The 18105-nt window shown below is 38.9% G+C and overlaps 1 protein-coding gene across 8 annotated transcripts; it reads right to left on the reverse strand.

The window, feature by feature from the left end:
* Window positions 1-4822: 4822 nt before the first annotated feature.
* On the reverse strand, window positions 4823-14176 carry LOC115743081 (protein COFACTOR ASSEMBLY OF COMPLEX C SUBUNIT B CCB2, chloroplastic). Of its 8 annotated transcripts, XM_048282416.1 has the most exons (12): window positions 13941-14176; window positions 13704-13811; window positions 13243-13470; window positions 12990-13108; window positions 12810-12881; window positions 12354-12497; window positions 12059-12212; window positions 11541-11732; window positions 8972-9660; window positions 8568-8644; window positions 6051-6127; window positions 4823-4957 (listed from the first exon to the last, which is right to left on the reverse strand). In XM_048282416.1, the coding sequence occupies exons 1-9, from the start codon at window positions 13981-13983 to the stop codon at window positions 9614-9616; spliced, it is 1107 nt and encodes a 368-aa protein (XP_048138373.1). In that variant the 5' UTR covers window positions 13984-14176; the 3' UTR covers window positions 4823-4957; window positions 6051-6127; window positions 8568-8644; window positions 8972-9613. The 8 variants fall into 8 exon arrangements, with proteins under 8 accessions (XP_048138373.1, XP_048138369.1, XP_048138368.1 ...); XM_048282412.1 differs by having other exon boundaries at window positions 8568-9660; XM_048282411.1 differs by having other exon boundaries at window positions 8533-9660.
* Window positions 14177-18105: the final 3929 nt, after the last annotated feature.

Consider the following 18105-nt stretch of genomic DNA (forward strand, 5'->3'; position numbering starts at 1 on the left):
CCGCCAAAAGGCCTCTGTTTTACACCTCGACTAGTTCATTCTTCCCCTTCCTCCTTTCGCTATCTCCCAATGTAAAAAAGTCGAGAAATCGAAAATCGAATTGGATTTTACCTCCAGCAAAGTGCGCAGCTGCAAGATCGTGTTCCAGTGGTTCAGGATCTAGCAGAGCAGAAGTTGACTCGGCTTCTCGATGGCCGACACGTGTGGGATTGGAGGGCAGCTCCCCGGGAGAGAGATCGAGCCCGAGGGATGAAAACCAAATCAATGTCTGGCTCGAAGAGTCTTCGGTTTGTTGGAAGGTTTCTTGGGCTTGATTTCATAGGAGGATGATGGTCTCTCTTTTATTTTTCCTTTTTTGGGGTTTTGTGCAGTTAGCTGGAGAGGCAAGCATCAGTCACCAAACAAGCTTTTGGAAGCTTGTAACCCCACCAGGACACCCTTTCTCAGCCGGTGGCAGTTCTTTGTCCTTCACTAACCTCTCTCTCTCTACCAAGCCGCCCAAGAAAAGAACAACCATAAATGCAATTATACTCCTTCTCTAGTCCAAGATAATGATAGCCGATCGTGTAAACTCGAGTTTCCGACTCAGTCCATACCCTATAGATCGACCAGACGATCCGCTTTCAGATTGCCCAACGAGTTTACCATGTCCCGTCCGGCAAAATCCTCGATGGGTCCGTTACCGATCTGCAATTACAAAAGCAATCTGCTTTCGAATTGCACAACGAGTTTCATGCTAGGTTTGGCAAAATCCTGAAAGGGTCCGGCACGGTTCTGCAATCACAAAATTAGGCGGCCTATAATGAGGCATTCGTTGGATTTTAACTATGCCGGCTGGCTAGTATAGTGCACTCTAAATTCTTTTGCTCAGCGGCTGAATTTTCGGTCAGTGCATTTTCGATTGTGACTAGAGATGGTTTTCTATGTTGATTTTGGAAGAGGAGGAGTTGCATGTATTGGTGTTTTTCCAAGGAAATGGTGGCGCCCCCCAACTAGGGAAAGCTACATGGGGATATGATTAACGGGTGGACGGCAATAGCGTTTGAGTCGGGACCAAATTGGAAAAGCGCTTCGGACTTGCGGGAGCCATTGAAAATGTTTGGATCAAATCGGGCAAAAAAAAATTCCCCAAATTGGACTTTTTGTGGCTCCAAACAAGAATTGATTATCTGTACCCTCCTCCATATCCAAGCAAAATTAGAACTTAGCCATCACTTGCCAATTCCCATTTTGAAACAAATTCTCCATTCGCTTTCTTTTTTTTTTTTTCCTTTTCGGGTCTTTTGCCGCCCGAAAATCGAGCTTCAATTGGTGCGTTTTGTTTGGTTGCAAGTTTTTTCAAGGTCTAGTGACTTTTCTTATCGAGTCATTGGATTTTCGAAATAGTGTAAAAAAAAAAAAAGTGATTCGAATCATCGCTATTTGAACAGAAAGTGAAAAAGAAAGTAAGTCAATCGGAGCGACGAGGCCTTTTCGCCTTCCGTATTTTTGGAAGAATAGAGAATTTAATGAAAATGGGTCGCGACAAAAGAAGACATATTTCCCTCGACCGTGGCATGTATCCAATTTTAAGAGGCAATTAAGCGGCTAGAGTTATCAAAATTAAGGGAGTTATACAAATCATATTTTAAATTGAAGAATTACAAATTTAACGGAAAATGAGTTTTTTTTCTCCCAAAAAAGAGCGCTAATAGTTGCCAAAAATCTACCTGGATTTGTGCCGAAAACCAAATTAATGAGGGCCAAGTTTGTCAAATTTTTTTAAAAGGAAAATAGTTTCATGCAAGGCAAAAATAAACGAAAAGCAATAAATAAGGCGAAGGACCACGTTAAGGTGTCCTTTTTTCTGTCAATAAACAATCATAGTAACTGTATCAGTCTTAAATTTTTTGTGGTCTATTGAGTCTTAAACATTTCGCGTTTGTTTGTGCCAATTCAATCTATTTAGTCGGCCGTTTCTAACTTGACATTATAGGCACCAACGAGTATAATTCTTTTTAAATTTTTTAAATTTTTTCTTTTTGCTAAAATTTCCCAAAATAACAAATTCGATGACGTCAGGCTTGCATTTTCCACGTAGCGAACATCGACCTTCGGATCCTTCCCTGACGTCCCCTCGTTCTTTTGTTTTTTGACCTTTTCAAGCTTTAGACCATTATTACGGGCCACCGACACTCCTCGTACGTGCGACCGGCACGCTTCGGCCCCGCGCGAGGACGTGGCGCCTTCTCCGCCGTGCAGCGGGTCGTCGCACGTGGGAATCGAGGGTTGTGGGGGTGGGGGGGATTGCGATTCCGTGCGGACGTAAGCTCGATGGGGACGGTGCAACCCACCGGAAGAGCAATAAAGTATTCGAAAGCGTTGATGTCTTTCCTCCAGAACAATGTACTTTTAATGTTTAATTAATTCCTTTTTCTTGGGCACATTATATTTCAAACAAATATATATAAATCCATAAAAAAAAAGGGAATTTCGATTTTTGATTGGCTCGTGGGTTTTGAAGAGTTGGTTGCGAGGGGCATGTTTTTCAATAGGGACAAGCGACCGACCAATCAGTGGACATGGAAGAAATTAGAAGAGATTTGGATGTGATTATGGTCAAAATTATGGGGACATATAAGATATGGAATTGCCCCCACCTTCTGCACTTTGTCCAATCCGATGTTCGTATGCTAATAATCGCAATTTGCCAACGTAATTCGTCCGATTAATTTTGGCTCTCAAAATGTTGCCATCGGACGCAACAGGACATGTACCGTCGGGAATAAATTTTTATAACATTTTTTTCTGAAATAATTTCTTATTTTTTTTCTTTTCTTTTTCTTTGAACCTATCAGCTCACGAGGAATGTCATGGAAAGCACGAAATTTCTCGAAAAATAGAAGGAACCGTGCTGTTCAAGCAGAGATTTGTCCTGGTGCATTCCATTTGAGAGGGCAAATCTTTGTCGATATAATTCATCTTTCCGACCGACTTGTTTTTTTTTTTTTTTTTTTTGCTCTTTTTGTGTAATGGTAGGGTTCAAATTTTGTGGCCGAGAGAGTCAGATCAATTGGCGAATGAAACTACGTTTTCCTCTTGTGGCCCAAATAAAGACATCGATGCAAAAAAGCAAAACTTGTAAAGCTCAAGACTGAGAAAAAATATCCCACGAGGGGCCTCCCACTCATCGCTGATTGATAACGATATCATTAAGCAAAATAAGATAATTATATATATATAAAAAACATTTAACTTATTTTATAATTCCAATTTAATCTTAATTTTTTTTTCATTTAAACAATTTAATTTTGAACGAAAACCGCTGACGTGAACGTCTCTTTATCTTTATTTTCATTGTGGCCAACAAGCGATTTCCGATCAAAATTTGTCAAAATAACTATATCGGTGAGACGTAAAAAAATAAATAAATTTAAGACTAAATCGGTCACGTTAAAAGATGAATCAAGGTACGTGCATGACTTTCTTTTGGTGCCAGCAAAGTTCACAGCCCTTTCCTCCGAATTGATCAAGGAGCGAACTCGATTTATTTAAGCGAGGGAATCCCACGAGCCACCGGAAACGTAAGAGTCATGGTCAGAAATGGGGGGAGTACCCATCAAATTGAGACCGACGATGATGGAGGAAAGCCGAACCGACGCCCATCGAAGTCCGCAAAGCAGACGTAGTCAGCAAGTAGCGGGGAAAAGCTGAGGGGCGTCGGACATGGATGGGCCACCACCCGATGCGCGATGATGGCTGCTGCTCAACTTTCTGTGAAGCTCCTTCTTCTTCACTTCACTGCTCTCTGACAACGCTTCCTTCTGCAGAAATCTGCAGAAATCGTGTCCCTTGCTCCATTACCTGTTCCCAGCCATCACACCTTACCCACCGATATGGAGATCCAAGCCTGATTCCTATTGGAAATTTTGGAGAAGAAGTAGGCTCAGTTCGGCTCGACGAAGGGTTATTCATGTGACCATGGCTACAGATTTCCAGTAAAAACAACCGTGCTTCAAATTTCGATAATTCACGTGCGTTCGTGCGTGTGCAAGATTCGTTTAGATCCGGGCAGATCGGATCGGGTCGGAATTGGTTCGATCCAAATAGGCCCGTTTACCCCGTTTTGATCCATTTTCATGCAATACAAATCTAGTGACACATTCTTAACCCAATACCCAATCCGACCTATATTCCTAAATTACTTCAATATTTAATCAAATTTAGGAAAACTCATACCTAATCTTGAGATTGCAGAATGAGCGAGCACAAGATCGAGCGAAAGAAAAGAGAGAACGAAGAGAGAGTATAAGGATGTGTTATAAATCTATTTATGACCCGTTTAACACTTATATTATCTATAAACTCAGCCCGTCATTTGTGGGTTAAGAAATGAATTATGACCCATTATGACAGGTCTAAGATTCATTGTCATCCATAATTAAAGGGACAAAATTGTAGGAAACAAAATGGTCCATTTCGTTCCCGTGTAGCTGAGGGCTGTGCCTCTACATAATAATCACTCACTATGGATAGTAGCATTAGCCTCTAGGACAGGAACAAAAGATGACACATTTGCTTGCAAACTCAGGGTCTTTCTCAAAAGTCAAATCCTGCTCTCCACTCTTTAAATCTCTCTCAATCGAAAGAGCCAACACTCCCACACAGCTCATGCTGGACAACTTCAGAAAGAAACTTATCGTGAATGATCAGTTCTTGGACTAGGGACCATGTCGATCGCTTCTACATTAATACCGGACCTAATCAAAATAAAGAATGATGTTCATGCACAAGTCGAACCATATCGATAACTCGCATTTCTACCCAATTTCTGATTGCATGTGTCCCTCGGTCTCGCGCTTTCTCCAAGTTTTTTCACGTCATTGGAACGTGATGTCATGTTGAAGTGTTCAAGGTGTGCTTAAGAGAGAAAAAAAGACAAAGGGGTCACAAGCATCAACTTGAGGCCTTCCTTCTCCTGCATAATTACAATACATGTTAGAAAAGGAGACCAAACAAAGAGTAAGAACTCCCAGTTCCAACCAATGCCAAGCAGCAAAGTAATACCGTTGGGATGTTCATAACACAAGTTTCTTGTACAGTTGTGCACTGTGGAAGCATCTTCACAGACCTCACATGTGCTCTTCTCTATCATTAGTATATTCAGAACCAGAATAAACTATCAGCTGCTCTATAGTTTAGTAGGGAAATATTCACATGGGCACTTGTCTATCATTAGTATATTCATGATCAAAATAAACTATTAACTTCTCTATAGTTTGGCAGGATATATGACAGTCGTACAGCAGTTGGCGATGTAGCTATCAATCTAACAAAGTATAGGTATATACGTATATCCATACCAGGCCATCTAAATGATCTGGATAACTCAAGGAAGTGATTGCATAAGTTACTCAGAGAAAAGTCACATCCAATCAAGACATCGTTTCGCTTATAACAAACAGAAAATTAGGATATCGTGAGCAATTTTCTACACAAGCTCGCACGAGAATATTTGCACAGAAAAATGAATCTATAATCCCTCCCGCTGTTCTACATATGCACTTTTACATGTATCAGAACAGGTGACAACTCATAGGAACAGTCCAAATTGATCTCTAGCGTCGATGAAAGCATGGATTAAAGACAGCTCAATCATTCCTACAACCCTTTGTTGAGGGCCTCGACTTGAGGCCATCTAATTGGAAGACTCAAGGTCTTTGGGGACATGATAGGAGCATGCATGTTTTTTTTTAAAGGTGTAGAGTCCCATCAAGCCTCTAAGTTGTTTCCGCCACAAATTTCTTCCTTTTTATTTGTTGACTTCCTCCTCTATTTCACAGTTCATCATTTATGTAAACACCCTTCTTTCATATTTGATCAGATTATCAGACTCATCTAAAACAAAGCCACAATCATTTGGCAACAAATTGAAAATCGACTATATCTGATTGAAAATCTGAAGTCTTAAATCCACATCAGAACATGAAATTTCCACACCCCAGATATAACAAGCAAGAGAGAAATTTAACATGTATTCTACAAAATCATCTGAAAAACATAAGCTCAACCTCTAATAGATCTACGCCGCGCTTTTGCAATTAACTGCATCAAAAGAGATCACATACTCCTTGCATATCATCACCCCCTGCACAAGATGGAAAATATATAGACTATTTTCAATTTCACTGCAATGCACTAACTTGGGAAGCGTAGAAAAAAAGTAAATATTACGAAGGAATCAAGGAGAAATTGTTTTCTCGCATGAAAGGACGTGTCCAAACCATCTGAAGACGAGCCTAAAAAGCTTTCTCAACTACTTTTAAGAGTTATTTCGAGAACACAAATTCTACTTAGTTCATGAGGTATGAGAGATATAATGGGTCCTCTAGCCTCTGGGAGTAAATGTCTCTGTTTTTTCTTTTGGCATTTCAGAATCAATCACACGATGTCGCACGTCAAAAAAGGTAGTGGACTTGTATAAAGAATGACATTGATGGTTATGGTTATTTTCAGAGGATCAAACTATTTGATCCTAAAAGACGTAGCTAAGGTTTTCCATGAGGAAAAAAATCTTTATAATTTCTCTGATCCCATGGGAATGGCCTGATATGTATTGGAAATGTGAAGAATTAGGCTCAGTTTGGCAAAATAGAGGTTACATATATAACCATGGCTAAAATTTCACGTAAAAACACTATGCTTCAATTGATAGTGTGTGTAGAGAACATTGTCATCCATGATTTAAGGGACTATTGTAGGGAAAAAATGGTCCTTTTCATTCCCATGTAGCCAACAGCAACATCTGTGTCTCTACATGATGATCACTCCTATAGATAGTAGCATTAGCCTTCAGGACAGAAACAAAAGATGATACATATGCCTGCCAACTCAGGTTCTCTCTCTCTCTCTCTCTCAAGGTCAAATCCTACTCTCCGTTCTTTAAATCTCTCAATCAAAGAGCCAACACTTCAGACAACTCATGCTTGACAACTTTAGAAATAAACTTATCCTGAATGATCCATTCTTGGATGAGGGACCATGTTGACCGTTTGTAAACACTATTAATGTTACAGCTAATCAAGACAAAGAATGATGTCCATGCACAAGTCGAACCATACCGATAACTCGCATTTCTACCCATTTTCTAATTGTGGCTTTCCATTGCTCTCACGCTTTCTCCAAGTTATTTTACATTATCAGAACATGATGTCGCGTTGAAATGTTCAAGGCGTGCTTAAGAGAGAAAGAAGACAAAGGGGTCCTAGGCATCAACTTGAGGCTTTCCTTCTCCCGTGTAATTAAAATACATATACAAAAGGAGGCACACTAAGAGTAAGAGCTCCTAGTTCCAATGCCAAGCAACGATGTAACACCATTGGGACATTTCATAACACAAGCTTCTTGTACATCTGTGCAATGTGGAAGCATCTTCACAGACATTGTATGTGCACTTCTGCATCATCAGTACATTCAGAATTTTAATAAACTATCAGCTGCTGTATTTGGTAGGGATATATGACACTCTTGCAGCAGTTGGCAATGTATGTGTCCATCTACCGAAGCATAGGTATATACGTACGCCCACACTGGGCCATCTAAATGATTTGGATAACTCGAGGAAGTGACAGCATAAGTTACTCAGAGAGAAGTCGCATTCAATCAAGACATCATATCACTTTTCACAGACAGAAAATTGGGATCTCGTGGACATTTTTCAACATGAGCCCACATGAGAAAAGTTAAATAGAGAAACTTTAAACTGAATAGGCTAATACAATTGACTGGAAATCGACACGGCATGGAAATCACCTTTGCTTTCTTTTCCTCTGGCTACTAAGATGTTTCAGTTTCCATCCTTCAGTTCTTTTAATAGATAAACCAAAATATCATCATATGGACCACTATAAGAACAAATTGCGTAGACAAATGAATCTACAATCCCTCCCTCTGTTCTACATATGTATTTTTACAGGTAATACTAAAAAAATTAATTATAATAAAAAAATAGAGGTCCTTAAGGTAATTTTTCCGTCCAAAAACTCACAAGTGACGGCTCAAATCCCATTCTGGACTGTCAGCTGTACGTTCGCCGTTAAAAGCTGTTCCTGACTGCTAATAGGGACAGCCCCAAATTGATTACTAGGGTCCACGAAAGCATGGATTAAAGACGGCTCAACCATCCCTACAACCCTTTGTAGAGGGCCCTAACTTGAGGCCGTCTAATTGGAGGAGATGACTAGAAGCATGAATGTTCTGTTTTAAGGGTGTAAAGGTACGTCAAGCCCCTAAGTAGTCTCCCTGCAAATTTCTTCCTTTTCATTTGTTGATTTCCTCTTCTATTTTTCTGATTGTACGTCATTTATGTAAACCCCATAGTTGTTATCTGCCAAATTATCAATCTCATCTAACATAAAGCCACAATCATTTGGCAACATACTGAAAATTGATTATATTTGATTGAAAATCAGAAGTCTTATATCCACACTAACAAAAAATCAGAACATGAAATTTCCACATCCACGATATACCAAGCATGAGAAAAAATGTAACCTTTATTCGATAATCATCTTGAAAATATCCTCAACCTCTAGTAGATCTCCGCCATGCTTTTGTAATTAACCACATCGAAAGAAATCACATAGTCCTTGTGTATCATCACCACCTGCACAAGATAAAAAAAACAGTGAAAGAATACGTGCAACAACCTCAAAATTAATGCGTCTCCATGATGTCTAGTACTGCTCTGTAATCAAAGAATCTGAAGACGAGCCTAATAAGATTTTTTAACAACTATTTTCCACATGGGACCATCCTACAAAACAGTGATTAAAATTGAAGAATGGTGAATATACTCAAACTAACAGTAACAAATAGTTTTTGACAGATGGAAACACATTCAACTCTCCCATACTACCGAAGGACCAATGAAAGCTCAAATCTTAGATCAAGCAATACAACCATAAAAAGACATGAATCAAGGAAAGCTAACCATCTCAATATGCATCAACAGCTTTTAGAATTTTGAGCCCTCCAATATGCAGAAAAGATATCCACGAAATTGCTCCTCATCAGGATATTCTTCCTCACTATATGATCGTATCACTCCCATCATTCATGGTAACTATCTGAGGAGTTTCAGCTGGATTAACGCGAGAAACCGCCATCACTGCATTAGAAAAGCTCCATAAGTTGGAGTAATTCTCCCTTGCAGTTATCCATCCGATTCTTGAGTGCAACAATTTCTTATTTAGTAGCTTGGAGCTCCTCCCTTGCCTCAGCTAGATTTTTGCTTGAGCTTCAACCAATTTGCCTTTGGTCTCACTTAGTAGAGCCTCCGCCTCTCCCTCAGCAGAAGTTGGTGATCTCGATCTTCTCCTTTGTTTAGTACTCACCCTCAGACCATGTTCATAGATAATCATGTGATGGATTGCGAAGAACTTGTTTATTGATTCCGAAGAACCTGTTTATTAATCCAATGTCTGAACTTGATGGATCCCAACCTAACTTGAGACAAATTGCTTTGAAAAACACACGAAGCACAGAAAGAATGTTCCGCACATCATAACTTGAGAGGATATACATATTTAGCTTGAGAGACTAGCTCAAATATGAGTTGACCCCTCTTACAAATTTAGAAATACATTTCAACTGCGTCAGGTGGATTCCTTCCTTTCCTCCCTGATCTGATTTACCATAAAAAGCGATGAAACCATCTAAATCAAGATAAAGAGCAAACTAACCATTCTCTGAATACGCCAGTTCTCCAGAAAATAACATATAATTATGCTACTAGCCCTTTACAGAGATAGATCCTTTGCACAAAATATTCGCAACTTCAACTTTATTAATTAATGGCCAGTTACTTTGGCAGTTAATGCAGTGCTTCACTTAAAAATTCACACATAGCTGTGATATGAATGACTAATGAGACAAACTAACATACCGAGACATCTGCTCTGTCGCAATTTAACTGAGCTTGAAGTTCGAAGATATAAATTTTTCTTAATTCAGTCTCTACTTGCGAACCCAAAGAAAAACACAAACCTTTCTTGGAAGAGGAACAGCCAAAAATAATCCTTTTTCCCTTCTCCTCGATATAATAATTAAACACACTCCATTAGCCTCATGACCCCCTCGCTCCCACCCATTCTATGTGATAGGTGGAAGTGATGTGCTATCAACAATAGATGATTTTTTAGCAACCCTCTTCCTGTTTCAACTTACTTTTCTTTGAAGTGACATTATCCCTAATATTGATCAGTGATTTGATAATTCAATCAGTCACGGATGTTACACAATATAATAAGGACAAGTACCTAAGAATGTGCTCATATCGAAGAAGGCTAAAATAAAAGGGTCCAGTGACTTCACAAATGAGTCCCAAGATATCCTCCCAGAAGGACATATATCTATCACATCCTTATCCATGAGACAAGGTTACACAAATTAAACATAAAAACTACCTAACACTAACCACTGCTCCAATAAACTAAAACCACATTAATCAGAAAGAGGATTGAGTCAAATCCAGTAACAACATCAAAACTCCTAAATCCCAATCAACAACGAATGCCCTAAGATAGAAAATTTTTCAGCTCAACTGTAAAGTGGACACCAGAGCAATCTTTAGTTTGGAGAGGAGTGAAAGGGATCTCCATATTAAACAAAATACATGTACAAAACAACGATTGTAATCAATGGATCATCGGCGTAACCAGATCTCAAAGGGAGTAATAAAACTAATCGAACAAATCTTAAGACTACGATTGTAGATATTTCCTGACAATGGCACATATTGCATGTTCAGCATATTGAAAACCAAAAGCATTTGAGCAATTGAAGCAGATTCATTAAGTGAAGCTTCAGTCCCGAGAGTGGAGCTGCTGTCTTAATCATTGCCTTGACAGAGGATCTATAAACCTGTTGGCATGAACTACAAATAAGGTCTCAAAACAAGAAAAAGGCATTATCAATTTTCTCTCAACAGCTCCAATGGTATTGAATAACGTTGAAATGAACGCTAAAGAACATCACACAATCTAACTTGGGGGATATCCATTTTTGTATTTTCTACAGAGAAGGGACTTGTTTTGACCCATTTTTGATATTGCAGCAATAAAATTCCCCTCCGTAATATTGAGCATTGTCTGAGAAGAGAGATTCAATTCAGGCACTAAAACTCGTTTGCAGTCCACATAAGCAACAACTTCTCGTCATATGGCATCTCAAGAATAGAGTGTCTAGATAAGAGGGTTGAGCAGAACTCGGTGAATGAATATTCAGAAATAGCAAAGCATGAATATGATCATCATCAACAAATTAACCTGCTGATTCAGTTCCAAGCATGAGAAACGATGGACAAATCCTTCTTCACTTGCTCCCTTTCAGTTCAATCTAAAGAAGTTGTTATATTTTGGTTGCCTATTCAATACAGTAGATATAAAAAGGACATGTCTTAACCACAACTGAAGAAAGGACACACCAAGGCATCACTTTTAAGTGAAAGTAACAAATCCAACCACATAATTCACAACTGCTTAATTATCCATATATTTTACCCGTAAACTTGTTTGCAACAGCTTTTATCCAGGCTCTGTCTTTGTCACTATAAGCATAACTCATGCTTGAGAACAGGACCACAAACCCTTCATTTCTCCCCATCTCGTATTCCTCCTGATCTGAAACTTGAAGCAGCGGCTGCACCAAGAGTGATCGCGTCCCATTTGGTAACAATTCCCGAAACCCAAAATCTGCAATTTTGATGAAAACTTTGCCATTTAAAAACTACGGCAAAGAGATTTACCTTTTTATTTCCCCAGAACAATTGAACTATGCATGCTTACTTCTAAGATTGAAAAAAGAAATATTTCACTGTATTAGTGTGAGAAATATATTCTAAGTGCTTGCATGCTCTTAGCTTCTTCATGTACTAAGTGGAACAAACAGCAATTTCTACAAAGATTTTGTTTTTATATGCAGATGTTCATACAAAGGACTGCTTGATTGATCAAGCATTTGCCTTTGAAGAGACGATGCGATACGACATTGAAGGACCTGCCAATAGATTTTCTCATACCTGGACTCTGAGTGAAATAGAGTGTATCCTTCAAATCAGAGAGGCCAATTTTCTGTATCTGTTCCTCAAACCAATCAAGGACGTGACCTTTAGATACATCATCCGGTGTTCTCCAATAGCCACGTATACATAGCTCGCCTCTGATTGATATTAACTGCGGCAAGACAAAAGGATAAAATTTGAGAGATTTGTAACCTCCACAAGGAAAGTAATAAGCAAGCAATTATTGAGGTTTCTCATGCTGGCTGTGTGACAATTTCCATGCAGATCACTTTAGCTCTCGGTAACCACGTACCACAGCAATAGTATTTGTATTGCGCAATAGAACATATGTTGCCCAAGCCAAGTTCTCCTTCAATGTATCAGACAGACTTTCTGACATGACGAAGAGCTGCTCATTGCCTTCAGGCAATGTGACTTGATTCCCTGGACCAGCACCCTGGAAAATCATTACTGTCACTCTCAGAAAGATATGATCATTAGCCTTAGACAAAATACAGTACCCCCATCTAGAAGATAATCCAGGACAAAAAAGGTGTGCAATATCCAAAGGCTAAACATTTATTGCAGCGGACGCCAAGCACCCATGAACCTCGCAAAAACCAAGAATGGCCTCATGAAGGGGGAAAACCCAAAGGAACCACCACTTTGCGCCACAAATTAGCTCGCTAGAATAACATCTTGACTCAGCCGATTACACCAACTAGATTTCAGAAACGTACATCAATAGTCAAAAACAGCAAAAATTTACCGGAAGGAATTTTCCAAGATAAGGGAGTATAATGGAGAATGCAGCCAAAGAAAGACCCAGAACCTCTGTCCTCTGAAAAGAGAGGAAAAAAAAATAGTCAGGAAACAAAAGCTCAAATTTCAAATTAATCCACGAAATTTGTGCAATCAAAGTAACTACAGCCTCAGAAAAGATTATAACCAGCTGAGCTGGGGTTATATTGGCGAGATCCGACCCCACGAAGTGATTCAACAACAAGAGCGAACCAAACCCATACCCTATCCATCTAGGCAAGTACGACTCGTCCAAACCAGATATGCCTACAACAACATTCCGTTGAAAACACCTGATAAGGATCGAATATTTTGCTTCTATGCATCCTGGGTACTACCCAAAAGTGATGGCATATTCAATTCGCAGAGAGAGACAGAGAGACGAGAGTTACTGATGTTACCAAAAGTGAAGCGAAGGACAGAGAGGTTGAGCTGTCGCTCGTTGCTGGTGGTTTCAGAGTCGCTGCCGAGGCGAGCAGAAATTCGCGACCGTTTCGTATTTCTTTCGGCGCGAAACGGAGGGGAGAGATGCGGACGAATCGAGGCGTTCAAAGAGAAGATGGCGCTCTTTCCTCTCCCTCGTTGCTTTCGCAGTGTGCGTTTCCAAGGAAGATGGCCTCTGCTGCTTCCTGTTTTGTACCAATGCATGTGACATATGAACTAAGAAATCTTCAAGTTTAAATGAATAGCACTCCTTATTGTTCGTTAAAGTCATTTCGCTCCTTCTCCTAATAATTCCTCGGGCCTTTCTTGCCGGGTATCTAAAGGGTCCTCGTTCACTATGACTTGGAACCATACACAATTTGCAAAACTGGAAAACCCAACAAGAGAGAGAGGAATCGAGACTGATCACTTCACTCACCATCGTCAACAGTCGAGGATGACCTCGTCCTCTTCGTCGACATCCACCGACACTGGTTCGCCGATTGTGGGAGAGTCTCCCTTCCTGGTGCGAGACGTGAACGACCTGTTGGGAGCAGAAGCAGATGGGCATGCCCGAAAAGAACATCAGCAGTCATGGCGGGCCTATGGCGAGAAGATAGGCGTGGCGAGAAAGCGTATGCACCGAGTGCCATGGCACAACGAAAAAACAGCACGAGTAACGGGGATGAAAGGTGGATGGATGTTCCTGTTCTTATCATCTAAAGAGACGTTCTCGACTCCAAATCAAAACAGTATGTTGAGGTCCTTCAATCCCAATATGCACCGAAGATACGATGGACCCTTTATACTCCTTCAGCTCAGCTGTTGCAGCAAACTCCCTGCATTCCAGAACTCGCGAGCCATGCTACAATCCTTCACCCAGATGGGACAGAGCTTCGCTTCGGACCCGTGTTGCAGTTAGTGAAGGCTGGTTCCGGTTCAGGAACCGGAACCGGCCGTTGAAAATGCCGGTTCCGGGCCGGTTCCGGTTCCGGGTCAGAACCTGCGGTTCATTCTGATTCCTTTTTTAATATTAATTTTTAAAATAATAAATAATAAAATAAACATAATAAATTATAAATTATAAAATACAATCAAATTGTACATTGTAATAAAATATGGGAAAAAAAAATAGAGAGGAGGAATGGGCTTGAACTTAATGAATTATCATTAAGCGCCTACATATCTTCTTGGGGATAGAAAAATCAAAGCTCATGTAGTTCTTTTTACCTTTGAGAAACCCAACTTACCTCATCGTTAATCGTCGCTACCCGTTGTGGTACCCGTGGCGGTGGTATCTCCAATATCATCGCTAAAAAATTCATGTTCACGATCCAGCTCTTGGTGTCGATATTTCGCCATCGTCCAATCATCGACACAAGTTTGAGCTTCCACGGACTCGGGGTTAATCTTGAACGGCGAAAGCCCAAAATTAATCCTCCAGCACTAAATGTTTGTTCAATTGCAACTGTTGAAAAAATGTTGCTAATATCTAACGAGCAATGAGGACGAGAATTGGATAATCGATTTGGTGACTCTTCCACCACTTCGGGATTTCGAAATCCGTACTATGTTCTGCATCACGAAACTCAAATTAAGTGGTTAAATATTTTTCTAATTCAGAAATACTACTTGTTGCCCCTTTTTGTCTTTTTTGCCTACTCTTAAGCATATTATACCCTCTACTAAGTGAACTACCAATTTCGCTACGTAAGGCGGTAGATTGTAAAGATCCAGAATTATTTAAACCATATCTACTACAAAATTCTCCATATAATACTATTATAGATTCTTTAACATCTCATAGTATATTTGAAATATCTATTGAATCTTCCAAATGTAAACAATCATGATAATACACATTCAAATAATCTAGTAAACCGTTTAATTTAATACGTGGACCAAAAACAATACCAACTAAACAGACAAGAGGAATTTGCAAATAATAATGCAATCATTTTTGTCGCATTACTAAAATAGTTCGAGCTAACTCGGTATCATTTTCATATTCACTAAAAACACTACCAATATTAACACACTCTATTAAAAATAAATGCGTAGTAGGATAATAAATACCAGATAAAGTCTTAGTAGCATCATTAAAAAATTTTAAAAAATCTAAAAAAATTTTGCAAACGTCCCAATGTTGAGGAAGTAAAGTAATTTCAGGAATATTTTGTGAAATAAACATACATAATAAATCTTTATAATCAAAAGTTTGCCGAAGCAACTCGTACGTAGAATTCCAACGAGTCGGAATATCTTTTGGAAATCTTCTTGCTCTTCTTCCATTTTGTTTACAAAATTTTCCCCATGATTTCATAAAATGGGGACGACTCCATAAAAATTTAATTGCACCCTTTATTGGGAGCGAGAGAAGTGTCAAGAGTTCGTAAACCATCTTGTACACATAAATTTAAAACATAACAAGTACATCTAATGTGAAAAAATTGTCCGTCAAAAGTGGGTTTGCAAATATTTTATAATTCGGGAATAGAAACTGTATTTGCGGCGGCATTATCAAAACAAATTGAAAATACTTTATTTATCAAATTATATTTTTCTAAAACTTGCCTAATTATTTTATAAATATTATGAGCCGAATGTCTTTCATCAAAAACTCGGAATGCAATAAGTCTTTTTTGAATCGTCCAATCGTCACATATCCAATGACACGTGACACCCATAAAAGAATGAATTTGCCAAGGATCACTCCAAATATCACTACCTATATGCACACGTCCATTGAATTCCGCAAAAAAATTTGCTAAAGATTTTTTTCCTTTTGTATAAAGATGAAAAAGTTCGCATTTAAGAGTATTTTTTGGAATAGTTGGCGCTTGCGGAACCAACGCAGTATTTATCAAATATTTCATATTAAAATTTTCACCAGTATTAAACGGAGCATGATCAAGGGCAAAATATTCAGCTAATGTTTGTTTATAAAGTGCATCAGTATAACGGAATATAGGATGATGATTAGAAGTGGTGTACCCGGAAATTTGTTGTTGCGTATTGTCGATCCCCGCTTACGTTGGATGTTTTTTCGTCAAATGTCGACGGAATGTTCCGTAGCCGTCTCCTTTCGTAGATTTATATGTTTGCAAACAAAATTTACATTTTATATTATACTTACCTTCGCCTTCATCACGTACCTTGTCGAAGTGTAGTCACAAGTCGGATGTATTATCTCGGCTCTTCCGTTCCGGCTCATTTGCCGTTGACGTTTCTTCGACACCGGTGGGAGGATGAAGGCTTTCTTGTGTTGGGATGTGCTCGACGTTCGGAATCGAGACATAATTGATATTATCGTCGTTGTCTTTCCAACTAGCATACTCACGAGGATCATATTCGGGAATGGGATACTCGGAATCTCCCATAGTCATATTGCCATTGTCGGCATTTCTGCTTCCACTTGCCATTTTTGAGAGAATTGATTGGAAATCCGATTGAGAGAATTGAGTCGGGATTGAGAGAATTGAGAGAATTTGAGCGATTTAAGAGAATTTGAGAGAATTTGAGAGAATTGTTCGGATAATTTGTGAGAAAAATTGAAAGGGATAGCATATGTATTTATAGGCAATAATTGAAAATAATTTTTTTTTCCCCAACGGCCAAAGAGCCGTGGGGGGGATGGGGGGAAGGGGGCGGGCCCGGGGCGGAGAGCCCACGGCTCTCTACCCCACGGCCCTTTACTTTTTTTTTTTCTTTTCACGGTTCCATAACCGTGGACCCGATCAACGGGCCAATTCCGGGCCCATGGGCCCAAATGGTATTGTCTAGTTGCAGTGACATTTACACCCCCTTTGCCAGTACAACGCTTTCCCAGTGACAAAACTGCTGGCCCAGCCTCCGGGCCAAGTGAATCCAGCATGATGTCGTCCTCCCGACATAAAAACATATCCCCGAACCCCTGCGGTGATCCAAAGCATCACCGGGGTGGCCCGCCGATTTGGGGAAAAGCTCGAGCCCATTGCAGAAACCCTGAAGCCTGTGTTATAATTGGAAGGATTAATATCACGAAAATACTTAAATTGATAAATTTATGATAAATTTATTTTAATTTTTTTATCATAAAAAACTTCAAACTGATATATTTATGATAAATTTACCTCAAATTAACACATATGTGATAAATTTATCGGACATTAGTTTTTGTTAATTTTAACCATCAAATTATTAGTTAGATGGTATGTGGCAGTTCATGAGTGTACCACTTTAGGGTTATCATTTGCTTGTCACGAGAATATCAATTTGGAAAATTAATCTAATTTAACAATGGTAAATTTATCACAAGTGTATCAGTTTAAAGTTTTTCGTGGTCAAAAAAATTAATTTGGGGTAAATTTATCACATGTATACCAGTTTATGATTTTTTATAATCAAAAAATAGTTTTGGATAAATTTATCACGGGTGTATCAATTTAGAATAAATTTGTCACAAGTGTACAAGTTTGAGATTTTTCGTAGTATTAACCCTACTTGGAATATAAAATGAACAATGACAAATATATCTTTAGCTCAATATGCAGCATGTTTTATGAAATTTTACGATTTTTTAACTTTAACTTAATTTGCGGTGAAACCCATGAACTTTAAATTTATTCATTACGATCCTTGGATTTTAGCCTAATCTATAATTTCGTTTTAAAACTTTTAATTTATTCAATATAGTTATTATAGCTTTGGTACATGTTCATGTTAATTTCTGAACAATATGAAAATGTCTAAAATTATCTATTTATAAGTTCAAATTCAAAAATAGCATTAAACATTTTCATATACTTCAAGATTGCATTGAGGGATGACATTAAGTAAATTGAAAATTTATAGACGACGTT

The sequence above is a fragment of the Rhodamnia argentea genome, chromosome 7, assembly GCF_020921035.1.
Source record: "Rhodamnia argentea isolate NSW1041297 chromosome 7, ASM2092103v1, whole genome shotgun sequence".
Taxonomy (NCBI): Eukaryota; Viridiplantae; Streptophyta; class Magnoliopsida; order Myrtales; family Myrtaceae; genus Rhodamnia; species Rhodamnia argentea.

Coding starts and splice junctions, on each gene's coding strand:
- LOC115743081 (XM_048282416.1), bottom strand. CDS start 13,983: ATGATAAGAACAGGAACATCCATCCACCTTTCATCCCCGTTAC. Junction 13,471..13,703: donor ATCCTCGACTGTTGACGATG/GTGAGTGAAGTG, acceptor GGTACAAAACAG/GAAGCAGCAGAGGCCATCTT. Junction 9,661..11,540: donor TGTTGCAAACAAGTTTACGG/GTAAAATATATG, acceptor AAATCAGATCAG/GGAGGAAAGGAAGGAATCCA.